Source organism: Schistocerca americana, chromosome 1, assembly GCF_021461395.2.
Source record: "Schistocerca americana isolate TAMUIC-IGC-003095 chromosome 1, iqSchAmer2.1, whole genome shotgun sequence".
Classification (NCBI taxonomy): domain Eukaryota; kingdom Metazoa; phylum Arthropoda; class Insecta; order Orthoptera; family Acrididae; genus Schistocerca; species Schistocerca americana.
The window spans coordinates 428919176-428940966 of NC_060119.1; the positions used below are offsets into that span (position 1 = coordinate 428919176).

The window sequence follows — 21791 nt, forward strand, 5'->3', positions numbered from 1 at the left end:
ATCCATGGATGTGAGTAGCCTACCATAACAGGCAAACTACTTAAGAAACATCTAGTGTATGATAAAGTAGCTCTTGAGTTCATTGTAACATGGAAACAAACCATTTCCAAACATGGGTTTGTGTTTAAAATGTGACCTATTAAGTCCCCTCCATAACCTCTACAAGTGTGCAACACGAAATATGAAACACCCTGTATATCTGGTTCTACAACCCTCATGTTTATTCATTTGTATAAAGGTAAATTAGGGCAAATATAGTTTCTTCTGATCATTGTAATGTTGATAACTAAGGAAAAGAGCATTAAACTGCACCCAGCAGAACTGAAACAATATGAAGAATAGAGGTGGTGCCATCTATAGGAAAAACTATAATAATTTCAAAACAGTTGACGTGACTACCTTTTTTAACCCAAGACTATAAGAAAGTTGTTGTTGTTGTTTTAGTCTTGAGTCTACAGACTGGTTTGATGCAGTTCTCCACACTAGTCCACCCAGTGCAAGCCCTTCATCTCCATGTAACTACTGCAGCCTACATCACTTTGAATCTGCTTACTATAATCATGCCTACATTTCCCTCTACAATTCCCCTCCCCCCCCCCCCCCCTCCCCCTCCTCCCTTACCCCAGCACTTCCTTGCATTACCAAACTAACAATTCCTTGTTTCATCAGTATGTGTCCTGTGAACCAATCCCTTCTTTTAATCAAGTTGTGCTATAAATTTCTTTTTTCCCCAATTTGCTTTGGTCCATCCTGATTGGTTATTTAATCTATCCATCTGTTCTTCAGCATTCTTCTGTAGCACCACTTTTCAAGGGCTTCTATTCTTTCTTGTTTGAGTTTCTTATCATCCTAGTTTTACTTCTGTACATGGCAACACCCTAGACAAAAAAACTTTTAGAAAAGACTTCGTAACATCTAAATTTATATTTGATGTTAACAGATTTTTTCATTTTCAGAAATGCTTATATTGCTGTAGCTGGTCTACATTTTATATCCTCTGTATTCTGACATCATTTATTTTGCTGCCCAGACACCAAACATTATTTACTACCTTCAGTTTCCCATTTCCTCATATAATTCCCTCGACATCACCTGATTTAATTTGAGTATATTCCATTGCACTTCTTTTATTTTTGTTAATATTCATAATATAATCTCTTTTCAAGATGCTATCAAATCTGTTCAGTTGCTCTTTCAAGTCCTTTACTGTCCATGACAGAATGTCATTAGCATCTACATCTACATCTGCATCTACATGATTACTCTGCAGTTCACAGTTAAGTCTCTGGCAGAGGATTCATCGAACCACCTACAATGCATATCTCTAATATTCCACTCTCAAACAGCACATGGGAAAATCAAACACTTAAGTCTTTCTGTATGAGCCCTGATTTTTCTTATTTTATTGTGATGATCATTTCTCCCTATGTAGGTGGGTGCCAATAAAATATTTTCGCACTCTGAGGAGAAAGATGGTTATTGAAATTTCATGAGAAATTCTTGCCACAGCAAAAAATGCATTTGTTTTAATGACTGCCACCCCAATCTATATATCATATCCATGGCATTCTCTCTCTTACTTTACAATAATACAAAATTAAATGCCCGTTTTTGAGCTTTTATGATTTCTCTGTCAATCCTATCTGCTGCAGATACCATACTACACAGCAGTACTCCAGAAGAATGGGGACAAGCATAGTTTAAGCCAGCTCTTTAGTAGACCTGTTACATTTTCAAACTGCTCTGCCAATAAATCACTGTCTCTGTGTTGCTTTTGTCACAGCATTTTCAATGCAGTCATTTCAATTTAAATAATTCATTATTGCAAGCCCTAAGTATTTAGTTCAGTTTACAGCCTTTAGATTTGTGTGATTTATCACTAAATGAAAAGTTAGTGGATTCCTTTTAGTGCTCATGGGAATGACGTCACACTTATCATTATTTAGAGTCAATTCCACTTTTATACCATACAGATATCATGTCTAAATAATTCTGCAGTTCAGTTTGATCATCTGATGACTTTACAAGATGGTAAATGACAGCATCATCTGCAAACAATCTGAAGGGACTGTTCAGATTGTCTCCTAAACTGTTTATGTAGATCAAGAAAGCAGAGAGCCTGTAATACTTCATTATAGACTGCCAGATATTACTTCCATTTTACTTGATGATTTTCCATTGATTACTATGTACTGTGACTTTTCTGACTGGAAATCATGAATCCAGTCCCACAACAGAAATGATACTCTATAGGCACGCTATTTGATTAGAAGTAAATGGTGTCAAAAGCCTTCTAGAAATCTAAAAATGTGGATTCAATTTGATTTCTCCTGTCAATAGCACACATTACTTTATGAGAATAAGAAGCTAGTTGTGTTTCACAAGAATGATATTTTCTGAATTCGTGCTGGTTGTTTGTCAATAAATCATTTTCTTTGAGGTAATTCATCATGTTTGAGCACATTATATGTTCCAAAATCCTACTGCAAACTAACATTAGTGATATGGATGTGTAATTCAGCAGATTACTCCTATTTCTGCTCTGGGGTATTGGTCTGCCTCATGCAACTTTTCAGTTTCTGAGTACGGATCTTTCCACTAGCAAGTGGTTGTATGCGATTGCCAAGTATGGAGCTATTGTATCAGCATACTCTGAAAGGAACCTGAGTGTTTTGCAATCTGGTCCAGAGGCCATGCCTTTATTAAGTGATGTAAGCTGCTTCGCTACACTGAGGATATCTACTTCTAAGTTACTCATGTTGGCAGTTGTTCTTGATTTGAATTCTGCAATATTTATTTTGTCTTCTTTTGGGAAGGAATTTCAAAAAATCATGTATAGTAACTCTACCTTAGTGGAAGCATCATCAATAACATCACCATTGTTATTGTGCAGTGAAGATATTAATTGGGTATAGCCATTGATGTAATTTACATACAACCAGAATATCTTTGGGTTTTCTACCAGATTTCAAGACAGAGTTTCATTGTGGAAATGATTAAATGCCTCTCACATTAAAATTTATGCTACATTTTGAGCTTCAGTAAAACTTCAACAAATTTGGGGATTTTGTGTTCTATTAAATTTGGCCTCTCTCTCTCTCTCTCTAATCCATGAGCTTTGATATTGGGTCATGGATCAGAATGCAAAAAAGGTCAGATTATCAGAATGTACAGAAAAATACAGATTTACATTAAAATAAACAATCTCTTAACTAAAAGGTGATACTGTATGTCCATGTATAAAGCATTGCAATAAGCTACATAAAAGCTGTTGTTATTATTACATATTGAAGAAGAGCAATACTGCACAGTATATATGTGCTGTACTGTGTGTACAGTACATATGTGTTGTACTGTAAAAATTGAAGGTAGCCTATACACTAGTAAAAAATTACATAGGAAGTAAGTCAGGTATAGATTTTTGTGTAGCAAATGAAATTCTAAACTTAGCTGCACTATTCCTCCATGTCTTCATCCACAAAATGTCCATAAGTGTTGTAGGTGAGTTCTGTTCGATGTGCTGTAGGGCAATATCAAAAGTGCTCTTTGTATCGATGTATGAAATCTGGGTGTGGGGTTCATCATCATCACTGTCTGAGTCCTTGTTCACAGTTTCTTCACCATTCTTTTACAAAGCAGCAGCAACAGTCCTTGAGCTCTTCGCTGTTTTTGCAGTCTTTGTCACATTGGGCAATCCACTCCTCAACCTCACTGGCAGGGACATTCAGTTGTACAGTTTGTAGATCTTTAATGATTTCTTGCATGTCAATATTTTGCTCACCTTCAATCTGCTCATTTTTGATCATAACATCCAGCCAAAGCTTACGCCAAGATGTCTGCAGTTTGTCAGGTTTTAGTTCCTCCAACACTGAGAGATTTCGTATCTTCAAGTACATTACAATCCTTCTTGGGGCTTTCTAAAATTGAGCTGATTTTCTGTGATACCACCTCTTTAACCATTCTATCACTCCCTGCATTGCTATCCACGATTCCCTGTATGCCCTGAACAGTGTGGATGCTCGGTGACCTTCGTCTGGACTCCAGGCCACATTGGGATCCCAGGGAATGAACTCACTGATAGCCTGGCCACCTGATTCTTGAGATTGGTATTATGGAAACAGAACTTTGATCGGTATTACACTGTCAAGTTTTAGGTGCCCATGGAATGGCTCACTCTAACTTCAATGAACTACCGGTGATAAAGGAGACTTTGAATCTGTTGATGTCCTTCATGAGGTCTCTCACAAGGACTCTAATGTCCTTTTCTGGCTTCACATCGGCCATACTAGGCTGACTCATGGTCAACTCCTCCATAGTGAGGAAACATCCCACTGTCAGTATAGCTCCTGTTTCACAGTGTTCACATTTTGGTGGACTGCCCCAACATAGCCACATTGTGACAGACTCATTATCTCCCTGACTTGTTACCCCTGGTGTTAGGAGACAGTGCCCCGGCAGCTGACTTAGTTTACATTTTATTTGTTAAACAGGCCTTTACCACTCTAAGAGAGACCCACTTAACCTTGTCAGCCCATGTAGGCGTTGGCAGAACACTCTGTTTCCTCCTCTGCCAAGACCAGGGATTCTACTGTACTTTGTGTTTATTTTTGGTGGGTTTGGACGTTATGGTATGCAGGTTAGCCGTAACAACCTTGTGGTCACCAATCCTTGTATCTATCATGATGTTCCCTATTTAGTCAGGATATTTGTTGCTAAGAGCTCAAGTATGTTTTCACAGCCATTTATGCTTTGAGTGGGCTGCTGAACTAATTGTTCCATTTCGTTTTCTGAGTAGGCATTCAGTAAGATTTTGGATGACATTTTATGTCTACCACTGACTTTAAACATAAATTTTCACCAACCTATCGAGAGTAGATTGAAGTCACCACAAACAATAATTGTATGACTGGGGTGCCTATTTGAAATGAGACTCAAGTTTTCTTTGAAATGTTCAGCAACTGTATCATCTGAGTTGGGGGTCAGTAAAAGAAACCAATTATAAATTTATTCTGATTGTCAAGTAAAACCTCGACCCACACTGGAGAACTGTCTACCACAATTTCACTGGAAGGTGAACTATTTCTGACAACAATAAACAGTCCACCAACAACAGTATTTAATCTATCCTTTCTACACATGGTTCCTTCATTTGTAAAAATTTCAGGTAAACTTATTTCCAGCTTTAGCCAGCTTTCTGCGCTTACAACAGTTTGAGTTCTACATCTACATCTACACATGCGCGGATACTCTGCAAATCTTAACTTAAGTGCCTGGCAGAGGTTTCATCAAACCACCTTCTCAATAATTCTTGTTATTCCAATCTCAAACAGCATGTGGAAAAAGCTAACACCTATATATGTCCATGTGAGCTCTGATTCCCCTTATTTTATTATGATGATCATTTCTCCCTATGTAGGTTGGCATCAAAAAAATACTTTTGCATTCGGAGGAGAAAGTTGGTGATCGAAATTTCATGAGAAGATTCTGTCACAATGAAAAATGCCTTTGTTTTAATGATGGCCACTCCAAATCCTGTATCATGCCAGTGACACTCTCTCCCCTATTTCTTGATAATACAAAATGTGCTGCTCTTCTTTGAACTTTCTCAATGTACTCTGTTAATCCTATCTGGTAAGGATCTCACACTGCACAGCTACTTCAAAAGACGACAGACAGTCATAGTTTAGGCAATCTCTTTAGTAGATACATTGCATCTTCTAAGTGTTCTGCCAGCAAGACGCAGTATTTGGTTCACCTTCCCCGCAACATTTTCTGTGCGTTCTTTCCAATTTAAGTTGTTCATAATTGTAATTCCTAGGTATCTAGTTGAATTTATGGCCCTTAGATTTGACTGATTTGTCGTGTAACTGAAGTTTAATGTTTTAATTTTAGTACTCATGTGGATGACCTCACACTTTTCATTATTTAGGGTCAATTGCCAATTTTTCTAAATCGTTTTGCAATTTGTTTTGATCTTCTGGTGAATCTACTAGAGAATAAATGACAGCATCATCTGCAAACAACCTAACACGGCTGCTCAGATTGTCTCCTAAACCATTTATATGGATAATGAACAGCAGAGGGCCTATAATGCTTTTTATTAGTACCTGGAGCTCTGGTTCTTTCCCATCACACTTGCAGCAGTTTAGATCTATAATATTAGTTGTTGCTATCTCTTTCTTCGTCCAGTGTTTGTCCTGCACCCTATTAAACAGAAGCCCATTTTGCACTTTCCCGAGACCAAACTTCAAAGATTTCATTTCTTTTTCCCCAAATTTTAATTTCCAAATTTCTCCTTCATTTCCTTTGCAGCTTGCTCAATGTACAGATTGAGTAAAATGGGGCATAGGCTACAACCCTGCCCCACTCTCTTCTCAAATACTACTTCCCTTTCATGTTCTTCACTCTTATAACTGCAGTTTGATTTCTGTACAAGTTTTAAATAATCTTTCAGTCTGTGTTTTATTTCCGCTACCTTCAGAACTTCAAAGATTGTGTTACTTGCCTCGCATGTTCCTACATTTCCTGACCCCAAGCTGACCTACACTTCAGCACCTGCCTTCTTTGGAATTATTATATTCTTCTTGAAGTATGTAGGTATTTCCCCTACTTTATACAGCGTATCTTGTGCACCAGGTTGAATAGTTCTCTCATGGCTCTTCCAGGGATCTCAAAAATTCTACTCCAGGGGCCTTGTTTTTTCTTAGGTCTTTCAGAGGTTTGTGAAAGTCTTCTCACAATGTTATAATTCCCAACTCATCTTCATCTACTTACTATTCTCTCTCAATAATATTACCCTCAAGCTCATTTCCCTGGCATAGCCCTTGTGTTTATTCCTTCTACTTTTTGTCTTTCCCTTCTTTGCTTAGTACTGGCTTTCCATCTAAGCTGTTTATATTCATACAACTACTTTTCCTACAGGTGGCATCTATCTTTTCCCAACTTATGTATGTTTCTACAGTCTTGCATTTGTCCTCTACCCATTCCTGTTTAGCCATTTTGCATTTCCTATCAATTTCATTTTTTAAATGTCTTGAGTCCCCTCTCACCTACTTCATTTGCTCCATTTTTATATTTTATCCTTTCATCATTTATCTGTATGATCTTCTGGTGCCTTCACTATTTCATCTCTCTAAGCTACCCATTTGTCTTCTACGAAATTCCTTTCCCCTGTTTTAGTCCAATGTTACCTTTGGAATTTCTTCAATTGTTGTTTGCAATTCATAACCAGTAAATTGTGGTCAGAATCCTCAGCTACCCTTGGAAATGTCTTAAAGTTTAAAATCTGGTTATGAAATTGTCATCTTATGATTGTATAATCATTCTGAAACCTTCCTGTGTCACTGGGGTTCTACCCCATATAGACCCTTCTTTCATGATTCTTAAGCCAAATATTGGTGATTATTAAGTTATGTTCTTTGCAAAATTCTACCAGACGTCTTCCTCTTTCCCACATTGCATGTTTCCCTACTATTTTCCACCTCTTCCTTTTCTTATTACTGAATTCCAGTTACCCATCACAGTTAAATTTTTCTGTTTCCCTTAACTATCTAAGTAATTTCCTTCATCTCTTCATACATTCTTTCAATCTCTTCATCATCTGCAGAGCTATTAGGCATATAGACTTCTACTACTGGGGCGGGGGTTCAGTTTGTGTCTGTCTTGACTATGACAATGCATTCTCTGTACTGTTAATAGTAGCTAACCTTCATTCTTATTTTCTTATTCATTATTAGGGCCATTTCTGCATTACGTGCATTTGATTTTGTGTTGACCTGACGTTGTGTTCTCCCTGCCACCACACTTCGCTGATTCCAAAAATATGTAACTTCAACCTATCCATTTCTATTTTTAAATTCTCTAACCTGCCTATCTGATTAAGGGATCTAACATCCCATGCTATGGCCCACAAAATGCCAGTTTTGTTTCTCCTTCTGAGAGTATCCTTCTGAGTAACTGCCACCCTGAAATCTGAATATGGGATTATTTTACCTTTGCAATAATTTGCCCAAGAGAAGTCATTATCATTGCTTTGTACAGTAGAGCTACATGTCGTCGGAAAATGCAACTGGTGTAGTTTCCCCTTGCTTTCACCTTACCAACATAGCAAGACCTTGTTGGCTAATGTTACAAGGCCACATCAGTCTATTATTGAGACTGTTGTCCCAGCAGCTACTGAAAAGGTCACTGCCTCTCTTCTGGAATCATGTGTTAGTCTGGCTGCTCCACAGATAACCTTCCATTTTGGTTGCAATTAAGGTAGAGCTGCCTGTATTATTGAGGCACATGAGCCACTCCGTCTCAGCAAGGACCATGGTTAAAAAAAAAATTAAAAAAAAATGAAATGTGTACTGCTATCAGTCGGTGAAGAGTAGGAAACAATAATTTGAGATGCTTCTAGTATTAATTCTTAGAAAAATTCAGGGTGGAAAGAAGGAAAGATCTAGAAATGTTATGCAAAATTTGTAATTTGAAATCATTTGTAACTTTATTATCTGCAGTATGTGTGAAATGCCAGTACTCGATACAGTTGGCATGGGTACTACACAGGCCATGAGTGACTTGTTAACAACTGGGGAACAGAACCCCTTGAGTCAAATAAACTCTCTGTGGTAACTGAACCATGGGGTTTGGAGCATCCAAACACATACTCGGCATGTGGCTGGTGTGGGCGGCTAATGGCTGAGCAGATAGCAACTCTCGACATAAGTGCATGGTTAGGTTCAGGATGAATGAATTCAACAGGAGCACTGGCTTGTTCTCTTGCAAGTAAGCTCCTCTGCCAGTGGTTCTACCCATACGATATCTGCAGCTTAATGCAGCAATACTTCTGCATGTTTTTTTAATGAAACCAGTAACCTTCCATCTCATTGATGTCTTGGTTTCTTGTCTCTTGGAATCCAAAAAAGAACTTCCTTGGACCATTTGCAGCTCATTCAGCATACTACTTGCCACGAATACCTCAATATCAATTTCTCATAATTACATATTAGACTCTAGTCAGTTGGTCCATTTCTTTGTTTTCCTGTTTCCTAGTTGTTCACACTGTGCAATTTTCCATTGGTCACTGAACAACACTAAGTTTTTTGGTAATAAACACTATTGTAAATTTTAGTTTGGAGACACTTAAGAAGCTTATGTTGGGAAGCTTTGCTTAGTTGATCAGTGTACTCTAGACCAGAATACTCTTCCCTATATTTTGTTTACTGTCCATCCAATTATTTTCTTTGAGTACTATAAATACAAAAAATAGTGAATTAGTTCTGTGACTTCATTATTAATTTACACTGCTTTTTTCTTGATGTCTTTGTTCATTACAGTTAATTCTCAGACCTACTCTGAAACTTGCTCTGTTAAGCTCTTCTATTCATTGTTGGAGTTTATCTACACTAGAAGCATGATAGTGTTTCTGCGGAAATGAAGGTGCTTTAAGTATGTTCCATTAAGATGTATTCCTTACTCAGTTTCCATGTTTGAGGATCTGAAGACTTTTTCAAAGACTGTTGAGAAAAATTAAAGTTTCAGTAAAAGAAAATATTGTTAATTGTGTGGGCATCTGACATAAAAAAATAGGATATGTTGGATACATGTATGAAACTAGTGTTCCTCCATTTTTTATCAAATTCACTTTTGAATGAATGATGTTGGCACCCTTTATACTGTAGAATAATATTATTTATACTAAAGAGCTTATTTGTCTTGTTTTGATGTTGTACTATTGTGTAATGTAAGCAAATGGATTCATATTCAGATGAATATTACAAATTCAAAACATTACTATTTCAGGTAACATTGAGTACACCTGCCCTGCATCAAATGACTGTGAAATAAACAAGCGCCGACGTAAAGCGTGTCAAGCCTGTAGGTTCCAGAAGTGCTTGCGAATGGGTATGCTGAAGGAAGGTGTGCGTTTAGATAGAGTGCGAGGTGGGCGGCAGAAATACCGTCGAAATCCAGACACATTGTTCCCAAGTACTCAACCTCAACACTTCTCTATGCAACCTGGGAAACCAGCACCAACACTTGAAGGTTTGTATGTTCATAATCATTATCAGGTTCAAGGTGGGTGTTATCTTTTGTGTGTGCTGGTTACTTTTGATTGTGAATGGCATTTAACTTTACAGTAAACATATTGAGAGATTCTTGTCTCAGTAGTGAAATATTGCATCCCGTGAAGAAAATGAATTCTCAGGTTTTTTGTGCCCCCAAAATATACATTTTATAGTAAAAAACTCATAAAATAATTGACTTTAGTGTGCAGTGTCATGAAATATTAAAAAAATGGAATACTTTCAGTACAAGCCACAGAAGTGAACAACTTTTAGAGTACTTTCTTATTCTATAATAAATGGCAATGGAAGAGAATGTTGATGAAGATTAAAAGGGAGGTATGATACTGCATGAGGAATTTGACAAAGCACTGAAAGACTTAAGTTGAAACAAGGCCCCGGGAGTAGATAACACTCCGTTAGAGATACTGATAGCTTTGGGAGAGCCAGCCATGACAAAAATCTTCCATCTGGTGAGCAAGATGTATGAGACAGGAAAAATACCCTCAGACTTCAAGAAGAGTATAATAATTCTGATTCCAAAGAACACAGTTGCTGACAGGTGTGAAAATTATCAGACCATCAGTTTAATAAGTTACGGTTGCAAACTACTAACATAGATCCTTTAGAGAAGAATGGAAAAACCAGTTGAAGCTGACCTTAAGGAAGGCCAAAAGCTTTTGACAATGTTGAGCTTTTGACAATGTTGACTGGAATACTCTCTTTCGAATTCTAAGAATGGCAGGGGTAAAAGACAGGGAGTGAAAGGCTATTTACAATTTGTATGGAAACCAGATGGCAGTTATAAGAGTCGAGGGACATGAAAGGGAAGTAGTGGTTGAGAAGGGAATGAAACAGGGTTGTAGCCTATCTCCGATATTATTCAATCTGTATATTGAGCAAGCAGTAAAGGAAATAAAAGAAAAATTTGGAGTAGAATTAAAGTCCAGGGAGAAGAAATAAAAACTTTGAGATTTGCTGATGACATTGTAAATCTGTCAGAGACAGAAAAGTACTTGGACAATCATTTGAACAGAGTGAACAGTGTCTTGAAAGGAGGATTCAAGATGAACACCAATAAAAGCAAAATGAGGATAATGGAACGTAGTCGAATTAAATCAGTTTAAGGTGAGGGAATTAGATTAGAAAGTGAGATACTTAAAGTAGCAGATTAGTTTTGCTATTTGGAAGCAAAATAACTGATGATGGTTGAATAGGGAAGATATAAAGTGTAGACTGGCAATGGCAAGAAAAGTGTTTCTAAAGAAGACAAATTTGTTAGCACCAAGTGTAAATTTAAGTGTCAGGAAGTCCTTTCTGAAAGTATTTATATGGAATGAATGTGGGTGGTAAGCAGTTTAGACAAGAAGGGAATAGGAGCTTTTGAAATGTGGTGCTACAGAAAAATGCTGAAGATTAGATGAGTAGATCACATGAGTAATAAGGAGGTATTGAACAGAATTGGTGAGAAGAGGAATTCGTGGCACAACTTGACTAGAAGAAGGGATTGGTTGGTAGGACACATTCTGAGGCATCAAGGGGTCACCAATTTAATAATGGAGGTAAGCATGGGGGGTAAAATTCATAGAGGCAGACCAAGAGATGAATACAGTAAGCAGTGTCAGAATGATGTAGGTTGTAATAGTTACTCAGAGATGAAGAGGCTTGCACAGGATAGAGTAGCATGGCAAGCTGCATCAAACCAGGTCTTTGGACTGAACACCACCACCACCACCACCACCACAACAACAACAACAACAATAACAATAACAATAAATGGCATCGACAAAAGAATGGTCTCACCCGGAACAAAGTCCTGGGCTCTCTTTTATTTAATCTATACACCAACACCAGACCATACTAGCTATTTCTTATATGTCAGTGAACTCCCTATTACCGCTCGAGGAAAGAGCTTTGAGGAACTAAAAGGGAAATTGGAAAACATGTTAAACACCATGTCTGAAAATTACCAAGAGAACTCCCTTAAACCGTACCACCTTAAGATACAATTTAATACTTTCCTCTTCCACCAAAACAAGGAAAAAGAAAGCTGAATGTTATCTGGGATGGCAACAACTTGGGACACACAGACAAACCAACATACCAGAGTGTCATGCAGGGCAAATCACTGATATACAAATATCACTGTGAGAATACCCACCAGAAGGTTGTTGCCAGGAACATCATCTTGAGGAAACTAACAAATAGTAAATGGGTAGCCCGACCAACTGTATTAAGAACAACTGTTAGAGCTCTTTGCTTTTCCACGGCAGAATATACATGCCACTTATGGTCCATGTCCCAGGCTTAAGTCCTGCAAGACATTTCTTCGTACTGAGCTGAATGAGGCCCTTGATGAATTATGCTGCCTCACAAGAGACGCTAAGTGGCAATAAATCAAACTAGAAGATTTGGAGAACAGTGGATTGCATCAGAACGGATGTAATGCTGCTCTAAACAAATCTAATTAAATGGGGGTTCCAAAGATGAAGCAAACAACAAGGGAAACTGTGGTGAAGTTCGGGATATGGAACATCTTTTACAATGTCCCAGCTGCCCCACGAGATATACCATCAATGACTAATGGCTTGACAAGAATGAAGCACTGCACATGCCATGATATTGGATTGAAAAACTTTAAAAGAAATTATCCATACACAAAAAGTGAAGTAAGTTTAAATAAGCAGTAGTACTTTATTTCTTTTCACTGTGATCATTTATATATGTGTATCTGCTCTCTTTCTTAATTTTAGTATTAAGAATCATATACAAAAGAACATCAGTTTCTAATAATCTGGGATAATATTATATGAACAAGACATATTGTAGAGTAAGGCATTTCTGCATCTGTTTTTTGTTTCACTGTTACAGAGTTTTCACATCTGTTTATAACATTGAAGTGTAATGTAATGAATTGAGTCTCATGAATGCCATAATCAAGTATAAATATTTCAGGTATTGCTTACCAATTTTTAATCCTATCTCAGTTATGTATTCTATGGCAGATAACAAAATTTTAGAAGCATTATCAGCTTGTGAACCTGACATGCTGTCTGCATCTCCGGACACAACAGTATCCGATCCTGACTTACGGACAATAAGCACCCTTAGTGACCTTTATGACCGTGAGCTTGTGGGCATCATTGGCTGGGCTAAGCAGATACCGGGTATGTATCATATAATGGAGCACACATTTTTCTGTTCTTTTGTTACCAGTGTAAATAATATATGTATATATAAAATTACATAATGTCAAATGTAGAGGGAAAAGTCATTAACCAGTATTGTGTTGACCTAAATTTGGCCTTTAAGAGCTTGTGTAGATTAATTCAGTTATTTGCCTGTTCCATGGATCATAATTGTGATCTCTTGCTATGATGTGGAATGAGTCATCTCTTGCTATGATGTGGAATGAGTCAATTTTACAATTTTAGTTCAGTTTCCCCAGTGAAAAGTATGGCAATATGTTGACCATTTATATGATTGTCATAAGCTACTTTTATTTTTCATGTAAAGTGATTTATACTTAATTATGTTTAGTCCCCCCCCCACCCCCCCACCCCACACATCTCTGTCCCTTTTTCTTTATATTATTACAGCTTCAAAAATTCTTCTATGATGTAAGAGGAGTTGTCCAGCAAATATGATTTCAGTTTGTGTATTAAGTTAATTTTATTATATGTTAAATTTGTTATATCACTAAGCAAATTGTCAAAGAATTATATGGATGAATAAACTGAGGTGGACTGAAGTGTTAAGTCCCATTGTGGATGATGCATGCTACTAATGAATAGATGTGTACAGGTAACCAAAGAACAATGGAGCTCTATTAACACAGCACCTCAAGCAAGTTCAACAGAAAGCAGCTTCTGATTAATACAGCTAAAAGATCAGCCTGATTTGAAAAGAGTTTCACACCATACAAGATAACCATGCAGCTCACACATGGACTAGCTTCTATACCTCAAAGTACATTGTCTGTCCGTTGAGGGTAACACTGAGGTAGCCTGGAAATGTTTATACATTGATGTAGTTCGTAGCTGATGCACTAGTGATGGTTCAACTGTTTGGATACGGTATGCAAGACAATAAGCTTTGGCTGGTTGGTACTGTGTGCTCATAAATGGAGCTCCAATTGTGTGACCAATTGTGGAGTCTGTGCTAAGCCCAGAAAACCATAAACATTGAATTTCTGATGTCAGTTGGCTTGCAGGTGGAAGACATCCTATAAATTCATCCAGTGGAAGAACACCAGGAAATTGTGCTACTGGAACATGACTTGTGGTGGTAAGCTAGTGCTGGCTGTAGCATCACTGTGTACAGCAAACATAATGTCACCAGATACTGTGGTGGTGGCTGCTGTAGGCATGATGTCCCATGTTTGTGTTGCTGGCACCTTGCAAGGGCAGGAAATGTGGTACACAGCTACTATGTAGTTGTTGGTTGTGCTGCAGGTGCTAGCCAAAGTTACAGCATCCCTCTTCCTATGGAGGAAATGGCGCACCCATCTCACTGGGTTGATGGCTGTAATGTAAATGACAACCGAGGATACATCACCCTTTCTTCCCCAAAGGAGAGATGGTGAAACCATCATGGAGAAGAATTGCCTTCCAAAGGGGGGATTGATGAAGACAGCAGGACCAAGCTTGTTTTGAAACTTCCAAGACCAGAGAACAGGAGCACTAAGAAGTCCATCTGGTGTCCCCTGGAGAGAGCCCTGAAGAGAAGAGACAGGCACTCAGCTGGGAGTATGAGGCCCCAGAGATCACAGCAGACAATGGTGATCAGAGACATCTGGGGACAGTGATCAGGGTGGGTCGGCACTGGGCAGGGTCGAGGAGAAGGTGCGGTGCATGCTGTGAAATTGCTTGTTGGAGAAGAAAGCAAAGGCATGATGTGAATGTGACCTACATTGAGAAGGAAAGAGGCCCAGGAGAGGAAGGAGGGCACCAAGAATGTGGACTGAGTGTCGGCAGCTGGCAGCAAGGAAGGTGTAACCTAGGATGACTTGTCAGGAGGTGATAACCCAAGGACGGGAGAGTCAGAAGAGAGCAGAGTGACTCCACCATTGGATGAAGAGAGGGAGTTCATGGAGGAGATGAGTGTTGAGGGCACAGGAAGCACTAGAGAGGGTGGCGAGGGCACTGGTGACATTGGTGCCTGTGCAAGCGCCAGAGCCCATGGAGGCATTGGGGCCTGCGGTGGTGCTGGGGTCACTGTAGATGATGGAACCAAGGAGGCAACGCAGGAGGCTGAGCTGCCAGAGGAGGCCAGGAGACACTCCCTCTTTGCAGTATGCAGGGATGAGGAGGAAGTGTGCGAGTTGTGCAAGGAAGGTGAATCATTAATCCAAGGCATCATTGAACTCCAGAAGAGACGGAGATCGCGTCATCCATGCTAGAGCAGAGGCAGTGTTGGGATTGATGTGCTGCCAGATGAGAAGCCCAGAGGTATGCTGTAAGAGCTGTACTTGAGGAAGAAGCTGTGTAGACATGTCCTACATTTGAAGTGGTGCTGCCTCACATTGAACCAAGCAAGTAATGGTGTGGAGCAACTATGTGTCTGCTGCTCTGTAACACAGTCAGTTACAGTTCCAATGCTAGCTCAGTCATGACAAATGAGCAGATAATATCCTTGAAACTTGGCTGACAGCTTTCTTCTTCACAACATGTGATGAATCAATCTCTGTCTCTCATTCTTACCATGTCCGCCCCGGTAGCTGAGTGGTCAGTGTGACAGACTGTCAATCCTAAGGGCCCGGGTTCGATTCCCGGCTGGGTCGGAGATTTTCTCCACTCAGGGACTGGGTGTTGTGTTGTCCTAATCATCATCATTTCATCCCCATCGACTTGCAGGTTGCCGAAGTGGCGTCAAATCGAAAGACCTGCACAAGGCGAACGGTCTACCCGACGGGAGGCCCTAGCCACACGACATTTCCATTCTCGCCATTTGTATGTTTGACAGTGCTGACACAGTAAGAGGATTTTGTTTCATATAATGTCTGAGAACTTCAAATTCTCATCTGAAAATCTGTGCACAGTCTATCTGTTCACACAAACACATAAGGTCAAAACCAACCAACACCAAACTATCAGTACCTATCAGAGACTAAATTTCTCATGAGAACATTGTTTTGTCACAGACAATTACACCTCTAAAACAACAAAAGGAATAGTGAACCTAAAATCTCGAGTCCTTATTGATGAAGTTCACAAATATCCATAAAAATGTACAAACAACTTCTAGTCTTCATGCACATGAAATAGTTCCCAGAATTGACAAGTGAAAGAAATAGAAACTGAATGTTCTCAGTTAATAACACAACTTTCTAACTTTTCAGAACCCTGTCATTCTGGCAACAAAACAATTTGCGCCATACAGTAAACAGAAACCAGGCAAAATAAGTAATCAAATATGATATGTTGTTATTGCATGTGATAGAGTAAAAATTATGCATACACATGTGAGAAGTGTTGCACATTGACCGAAGACCAAGTAGTGAGTTACATGTAATTCATGCAAGCACTGTCTTCCACAGAAAATATGCATTAACAAAGAATTTGAAAGCATGCGATATGCAATGACCATTGGCAATGCAGACGCACCAGTTAGCAAAAGCAAGTAGGCACAATGTCTTATAACGGAAGGAAGGTACACACAAAAGTCAAGTAAGCGAAATAAGCACCAACAATAATTGTTTGATGTCTGAATGTGGGACGAAACAATGAAAATTATTGCGTGGCCCACACACAAGTGAAGAGAGGGAGGCTACTTTGTGGAGCACTAGGTCACTGGGAAAGAAATCTGAGAACTAGAAATGCTCTTTGTAGAAAAGGTTGATCATCGTCACCATTGTCAAGTTCTATAATGGGTGATGTATGCTACTAATGAATAGATGTGCCCTGGTAGTCAAAGAAGAATGGAGCTTCACTAACACAGCACCTCAAGCAAGTTCAACTGAAAGCAGTATCTGAATAACACAGCTAAAAGACCGTCCTGATCTGATAAGATTTTGACACCATACACCATAACTGTACTGCCCATGTGTGGGCTAGCTTCTATGAGAGCTGTGCCGTAAGTTTTTAGCAGCAATTAAACTGGAAGTCTGATGACACTGGGATTATTTCAGTTTGAAAGAGCTTTGTTTCTTGATCGTGGGGCATGTGCATGGCAGTTACCCTATCACTGGATTTCAAACCATGCTGTGAATGGTGAGTGAAGACACAGGCAATGCTGAGTCTGACACAGTGCAAGATGGATCTTTCATGCCATGATTTTTGTGCAATGATTTATTATGACTATAAAGAGAAGTTAACTGCAGAAGAATGCCACTCTTCTCTGTTACACGTGTTTGGTGAGTCTTCCCGTTCTAGGGCCACTGGTGGAAATTGGTTTCATGTTTTTTCAAGGGCTAATGAGATGAACCTCATCTGGTCACCCAGTGATGGCAGAGACATAAGAAAACATTGGTGCTGTGAGGAAAACAATCAAAGATGACCCTCATCCCACATTTGGTAACATTGCAGGCACATTAATTATTGGATCCATTGTGGCACAGACTATCATTCACAATCTTTAGACCTAACTGAGAGATGTGACTAGGTTGCCACACACCTTGACAGAAGCCCAAAAACACATAAGAATGATGTCATTTTAGGCTTGAAAAATTTGATGAAGGATGATACAAAGATGCAATGTCACAAGTGACCAAATGTCGGTGTACCATTATGACTATAAATTGAAGAGGCAGTCTTCAGTATGGTGCTTTGCAGGTGAGGAACCACCAAGAAAGTCCGGAGAAGCAGCAAATGTGAAAAGAAGATGGTGGTCATTTTCTTCACCATGATGTGTCATCTCACCTCTGTGACTTTGACATGTTGCATAGTCAATGCTGAGTGATATGTGATTGAATGTCTATTGCAAGTCATCACCATATGCGGTCATAGTATTCAAAGTTGAAGAGTGGGCACCTTCTTCTGCATCATGATGATGCCTCAGCACATGTTGCTGCCAGAACAGAAGGGAAAAGCGCATATTTTACTGCACCCACCCTACTCATCTAACCTGGCCCCATGTGACTTCCTTGTGTTTCCAAAGATGAAGGAAAAAATTGTTGGTAACAGTTGTTATCTGATCAAGAAGATAGCACAGCATACAACAGTGCTTAAGTGACTTCCATAAAGAAGCTTGGACTGAGACATTTCCCAAGTGGTTTCAAAGACTGAAAAATGTATTAATGGTCATGGAGAGCATTTTGAAATTTGTAACAGTTACATTGTAAATAATTGTTTTATGAATTTCTGCTAAAACCTTCTAGCATAACCCTCATATGTCTCAAAGTACACTGTCTATTATAGTGGGATATTACCAATCTTCAGGAATTTCTAATCTCTGCAGCTTTTCACTTATAGATAATATCAGATTTTGGAGATAAAAATGCCAGAAAGTTAACTGTTAACTTACTTTTCCTATCTTCATTCACAGATGTCTTATGGTATGATATACTAAGGTAACTTGCCACTGAGGAAGAAAGAGTTGTTGCACTTATGCATATAATAAGGATAATATATGCTCTCCATTCCAGCACCTCTTGTACGAAGTTCATTTGAACAATTGGGCCTACTGACAGTAGCGTCACAGAACATTTGCTCCCTTGTCAAGTTTGTTGTCAACAATCAAACACAATTTGAAGAGAACAGTAATATTCATAAATATAATATTAGAAGTGGAAGTGAATTAGACTATCCTTCGTGCTGCAACCATGGACGGCACCTGCAGCCCAGCCACAATCCACACAGTGTCTTCCCACAGGCTGCTGCGCTGCCAGGCTGCCAGTAACACAACTGTGGGACATCACCCTGCAGCAGCTGCCATGGTAGCTGGTGGCGACTATGTTTGCCATACACAGCACTGCTATCATTGGTACTAGCTCCCCTCTGTGAGTCAAGTACTACTATCATGATTTCTTGGTATTCTTCTGCAGGATGGCTCCGTAGAACACCACCCAACCACTTGCCAGCCAACTGACTTCAGGGGTTCACCATTTGTGTTTCTCTGGATTTAAATCCATCTGAACAAGTGATCCTACAATCATTCATCCATTCATGGGTATGCAGTAGCTACCAGTTGGGGCCTGCAGCCTTGTATACTGCATCCAAATTACTTGGCCATAAATCCAATGTAGTATGCCTTTTTGGAAATTATATCTTTCATTCAGACATATGACTTGTTTATTCTGGGGCCTTGTCAAAACCTGTTTCTCACAATGAGAGGATGGGGCTTTGAGAATGGAGATGCAGCTAAAGGTGCCAGCTATCCTAGAGCTGAAACTACCTGGCAGATTAATTCTGTGTGCTGGACGGAGACACAGAACTCGGGACCTTTGCCTTTCATGGGCAAGTGCTCTACCAACTGAGCTACCCAAGCATGACTCACAACCTGTACCCACAGCTTTAATTCCACCAGTACCTCGTCTCCTAATGTCCGAACTTTGCAGAAGCTCTCCTGCATACCTTGCAGAATTAGCTCTCCTGGAAGAAAGGATATTGTGGAGACATGGCTTAGCCACAGCCTAGGGGATGTTTTCAGAATGAAATTTTCACTCTGCAGCAGAGTGTGCGCTGATATGAAACTTCCTGGCAGATTAAAACTGTGTGCCGGATCGAGACTCGAACTCGGGACCTTTGCCTTTCGCGGGCAAGTGCTCTACCAACTGAGCTACCCAATCGCAACTCACGCCCCATCCTTGCAGCTTCACTTCTGCCAGTACCTCGTCTCCTACCTTCCAAACTTTACAGAAGCTCTCCTGTGAACCTTGCAGAACTAACACTCCTGGAAGAAAGGATATTGTGGAGACATGGCTTAGCCACAGCCTAGGGGATGTTTCCAGAATGAAATTTACACTCTACAGCGGAGTGTGCGCTGATATGAAACTTCCTGGCAGATTAAAACTGTGTGCCGGACCGAGACTCAAACTTGGGACCTTTGCCTTTCACGAGCAAATGCTCTACCAACTGAACTACCCAAGCACAACTCACACCCCGTCCCCACAGCTTTAATTCCACCAGTACCGCGTCTCCTACCTTCCAAACTGCACAGAAGCTCTCCTGCATACCTGCAGATATGTACAATGGTATAAGTAAATATGGTCTGCAAACTGTGTTGTGAATAAAGGTACTAGTAAAAAAAGTAATAAATTAAAACATCATGTCTGATGCAAAAGCAAAGATATAGTAAGCAATAAACTATTTTCCATCCATCATTTTATGTGGGCTGTCAGCAAGAAAAAAATCTGGAAAAAGTGTGAAATTATGTGCAAAATTTGCTGGAAGTCACTAAGTGCTCTCGTTATCAAATATTGGATCAATAAAGTCCAATTATTTGCCTGCCATCAGTTATGCTGCCTCAATACAAACGTACAGTTTCTATCTGTAATACTTGTATTATTGTGTTAAATTTTTAATCTCATATTATACTTCTTAATGAGTGTATTATGACAGCATTATAATTTTTTTAATTTGGTCAATAATTATGAGAAATGTTGAAAATATAATTTTTTGTGCCCCTCAAAGACATTAGACAGGCAATATGCAATTGATTTGAAGTTCCGGGACAGTCGCTTATTATACACATATTTTTGTCCATCAACAATGGGTACATCTTTTTCTTCATCTGCTTATTTTGTCAAGTATTATTAATGCAGTACCACATATAATTAATTATTTCTTTTCACCTGTCATACTGTAGCTCTTCATGTACATACACAATGCGAAATATTTGCTGCCAGCTCAGCATAGCAGAAAATGTGAATACATATTTAGGAATGATTGTTATTAGTGCAAATAATGAACATTTCTGCCAACATATTGCAAACAATTTTGCGAATAGAAACAGGTTTTTAAACTTGGTGTAAATGCAGCTTTAGCGTGACATATCTGGCGCCTTAAACTACACTATTCACTGTGTTCCCCAATCCCCAATCCTGAGTCCTCCCCTTGTCAGTTTCTTTGTCAGCTTTGAAGTCCATTTCTGTGTGACACATAGTGTTAAATCTCCAGAGTGAATTTTCAGTGTGCAGCTGAGTTTACACTGATTTGAAGTTTCCTGGCAGATTCGAGCTGTATATTAGACCAGGACTCAAACGTGGTACCTTTGCCTTTTGTGGGGAAGTGTTTTACCAACTGTGCTATCCAATCAAGACTCACAACCTGTCCACACAGCTTCACTTGTGCTAGTACTTCATCTCCCACCTTTCAAACTTTGCATAAATTGTCCCACGTGCCTTGCGAGAGTATTACTCCTGGAAAAAAGGATGTCAGTTAAACAACATTTTTTACTATTACTAAAAGCTGCTTTTATTAATGTGTACCTTGACTCATTCCACATTCCTTAAGGTCCTCCTTTGTGGTGGAATATATAGAACCAGATGAATGAATATTCTCAGTCAATTAATCATAGAGCCCGTCAAATTTAAGAAGGTGTACTTCTGTATAAAACTCTTCATATTTGTATTGATGATAGTTTCCTATCAAAAATTGTTGTCAGAGTCTCGCTGCTCCAACGAGTGTGTATTTGGGTGTCTCTGTGGTTTTTTGTGTGAATGTGTGCACTCTTACTAGAAAAAGAGCAAGAGCTCGAAGGCTAGTGTTGCTGAGTTTTGTTACATGTTTCTGTGCACCGTGCATCAGTCCTTTATAGGTAAGTGGTTGTCGTTCCCGTATTTCATGTACTTTTCCATCCAAA

The 21791-nt window shown here is 39.2% G+C and overlaps 1 protein-coding gene across 4 annotated transcripts in view; it reads left to right on the forward strand.

The window, feature by feature from the left end:
* The window catches only part of LOC124602602 (steroid hormone receptor ERR1), a 385569-nt gene that overhangs the window by 347216 nt on the left and 16562 nt on the right, over positions 1–21791 (forward strand). For all 4 annotated transcript variants that reach the window (XM_047136335.1, XM_047136331.1, XM_047136333.1 and 1 more), the window contains 2 exons: positions 9787–10029; positions 13055–13216. In XM_047136335.1, the coding sequence (XP_046992291.1) occupies positions 9787–10029; positions 13055–13216 (405 nt within the window). The remainder of the gene's footprint in view (positions 1–9786; positions 10030–13054; positions 13217–21791) is intronic.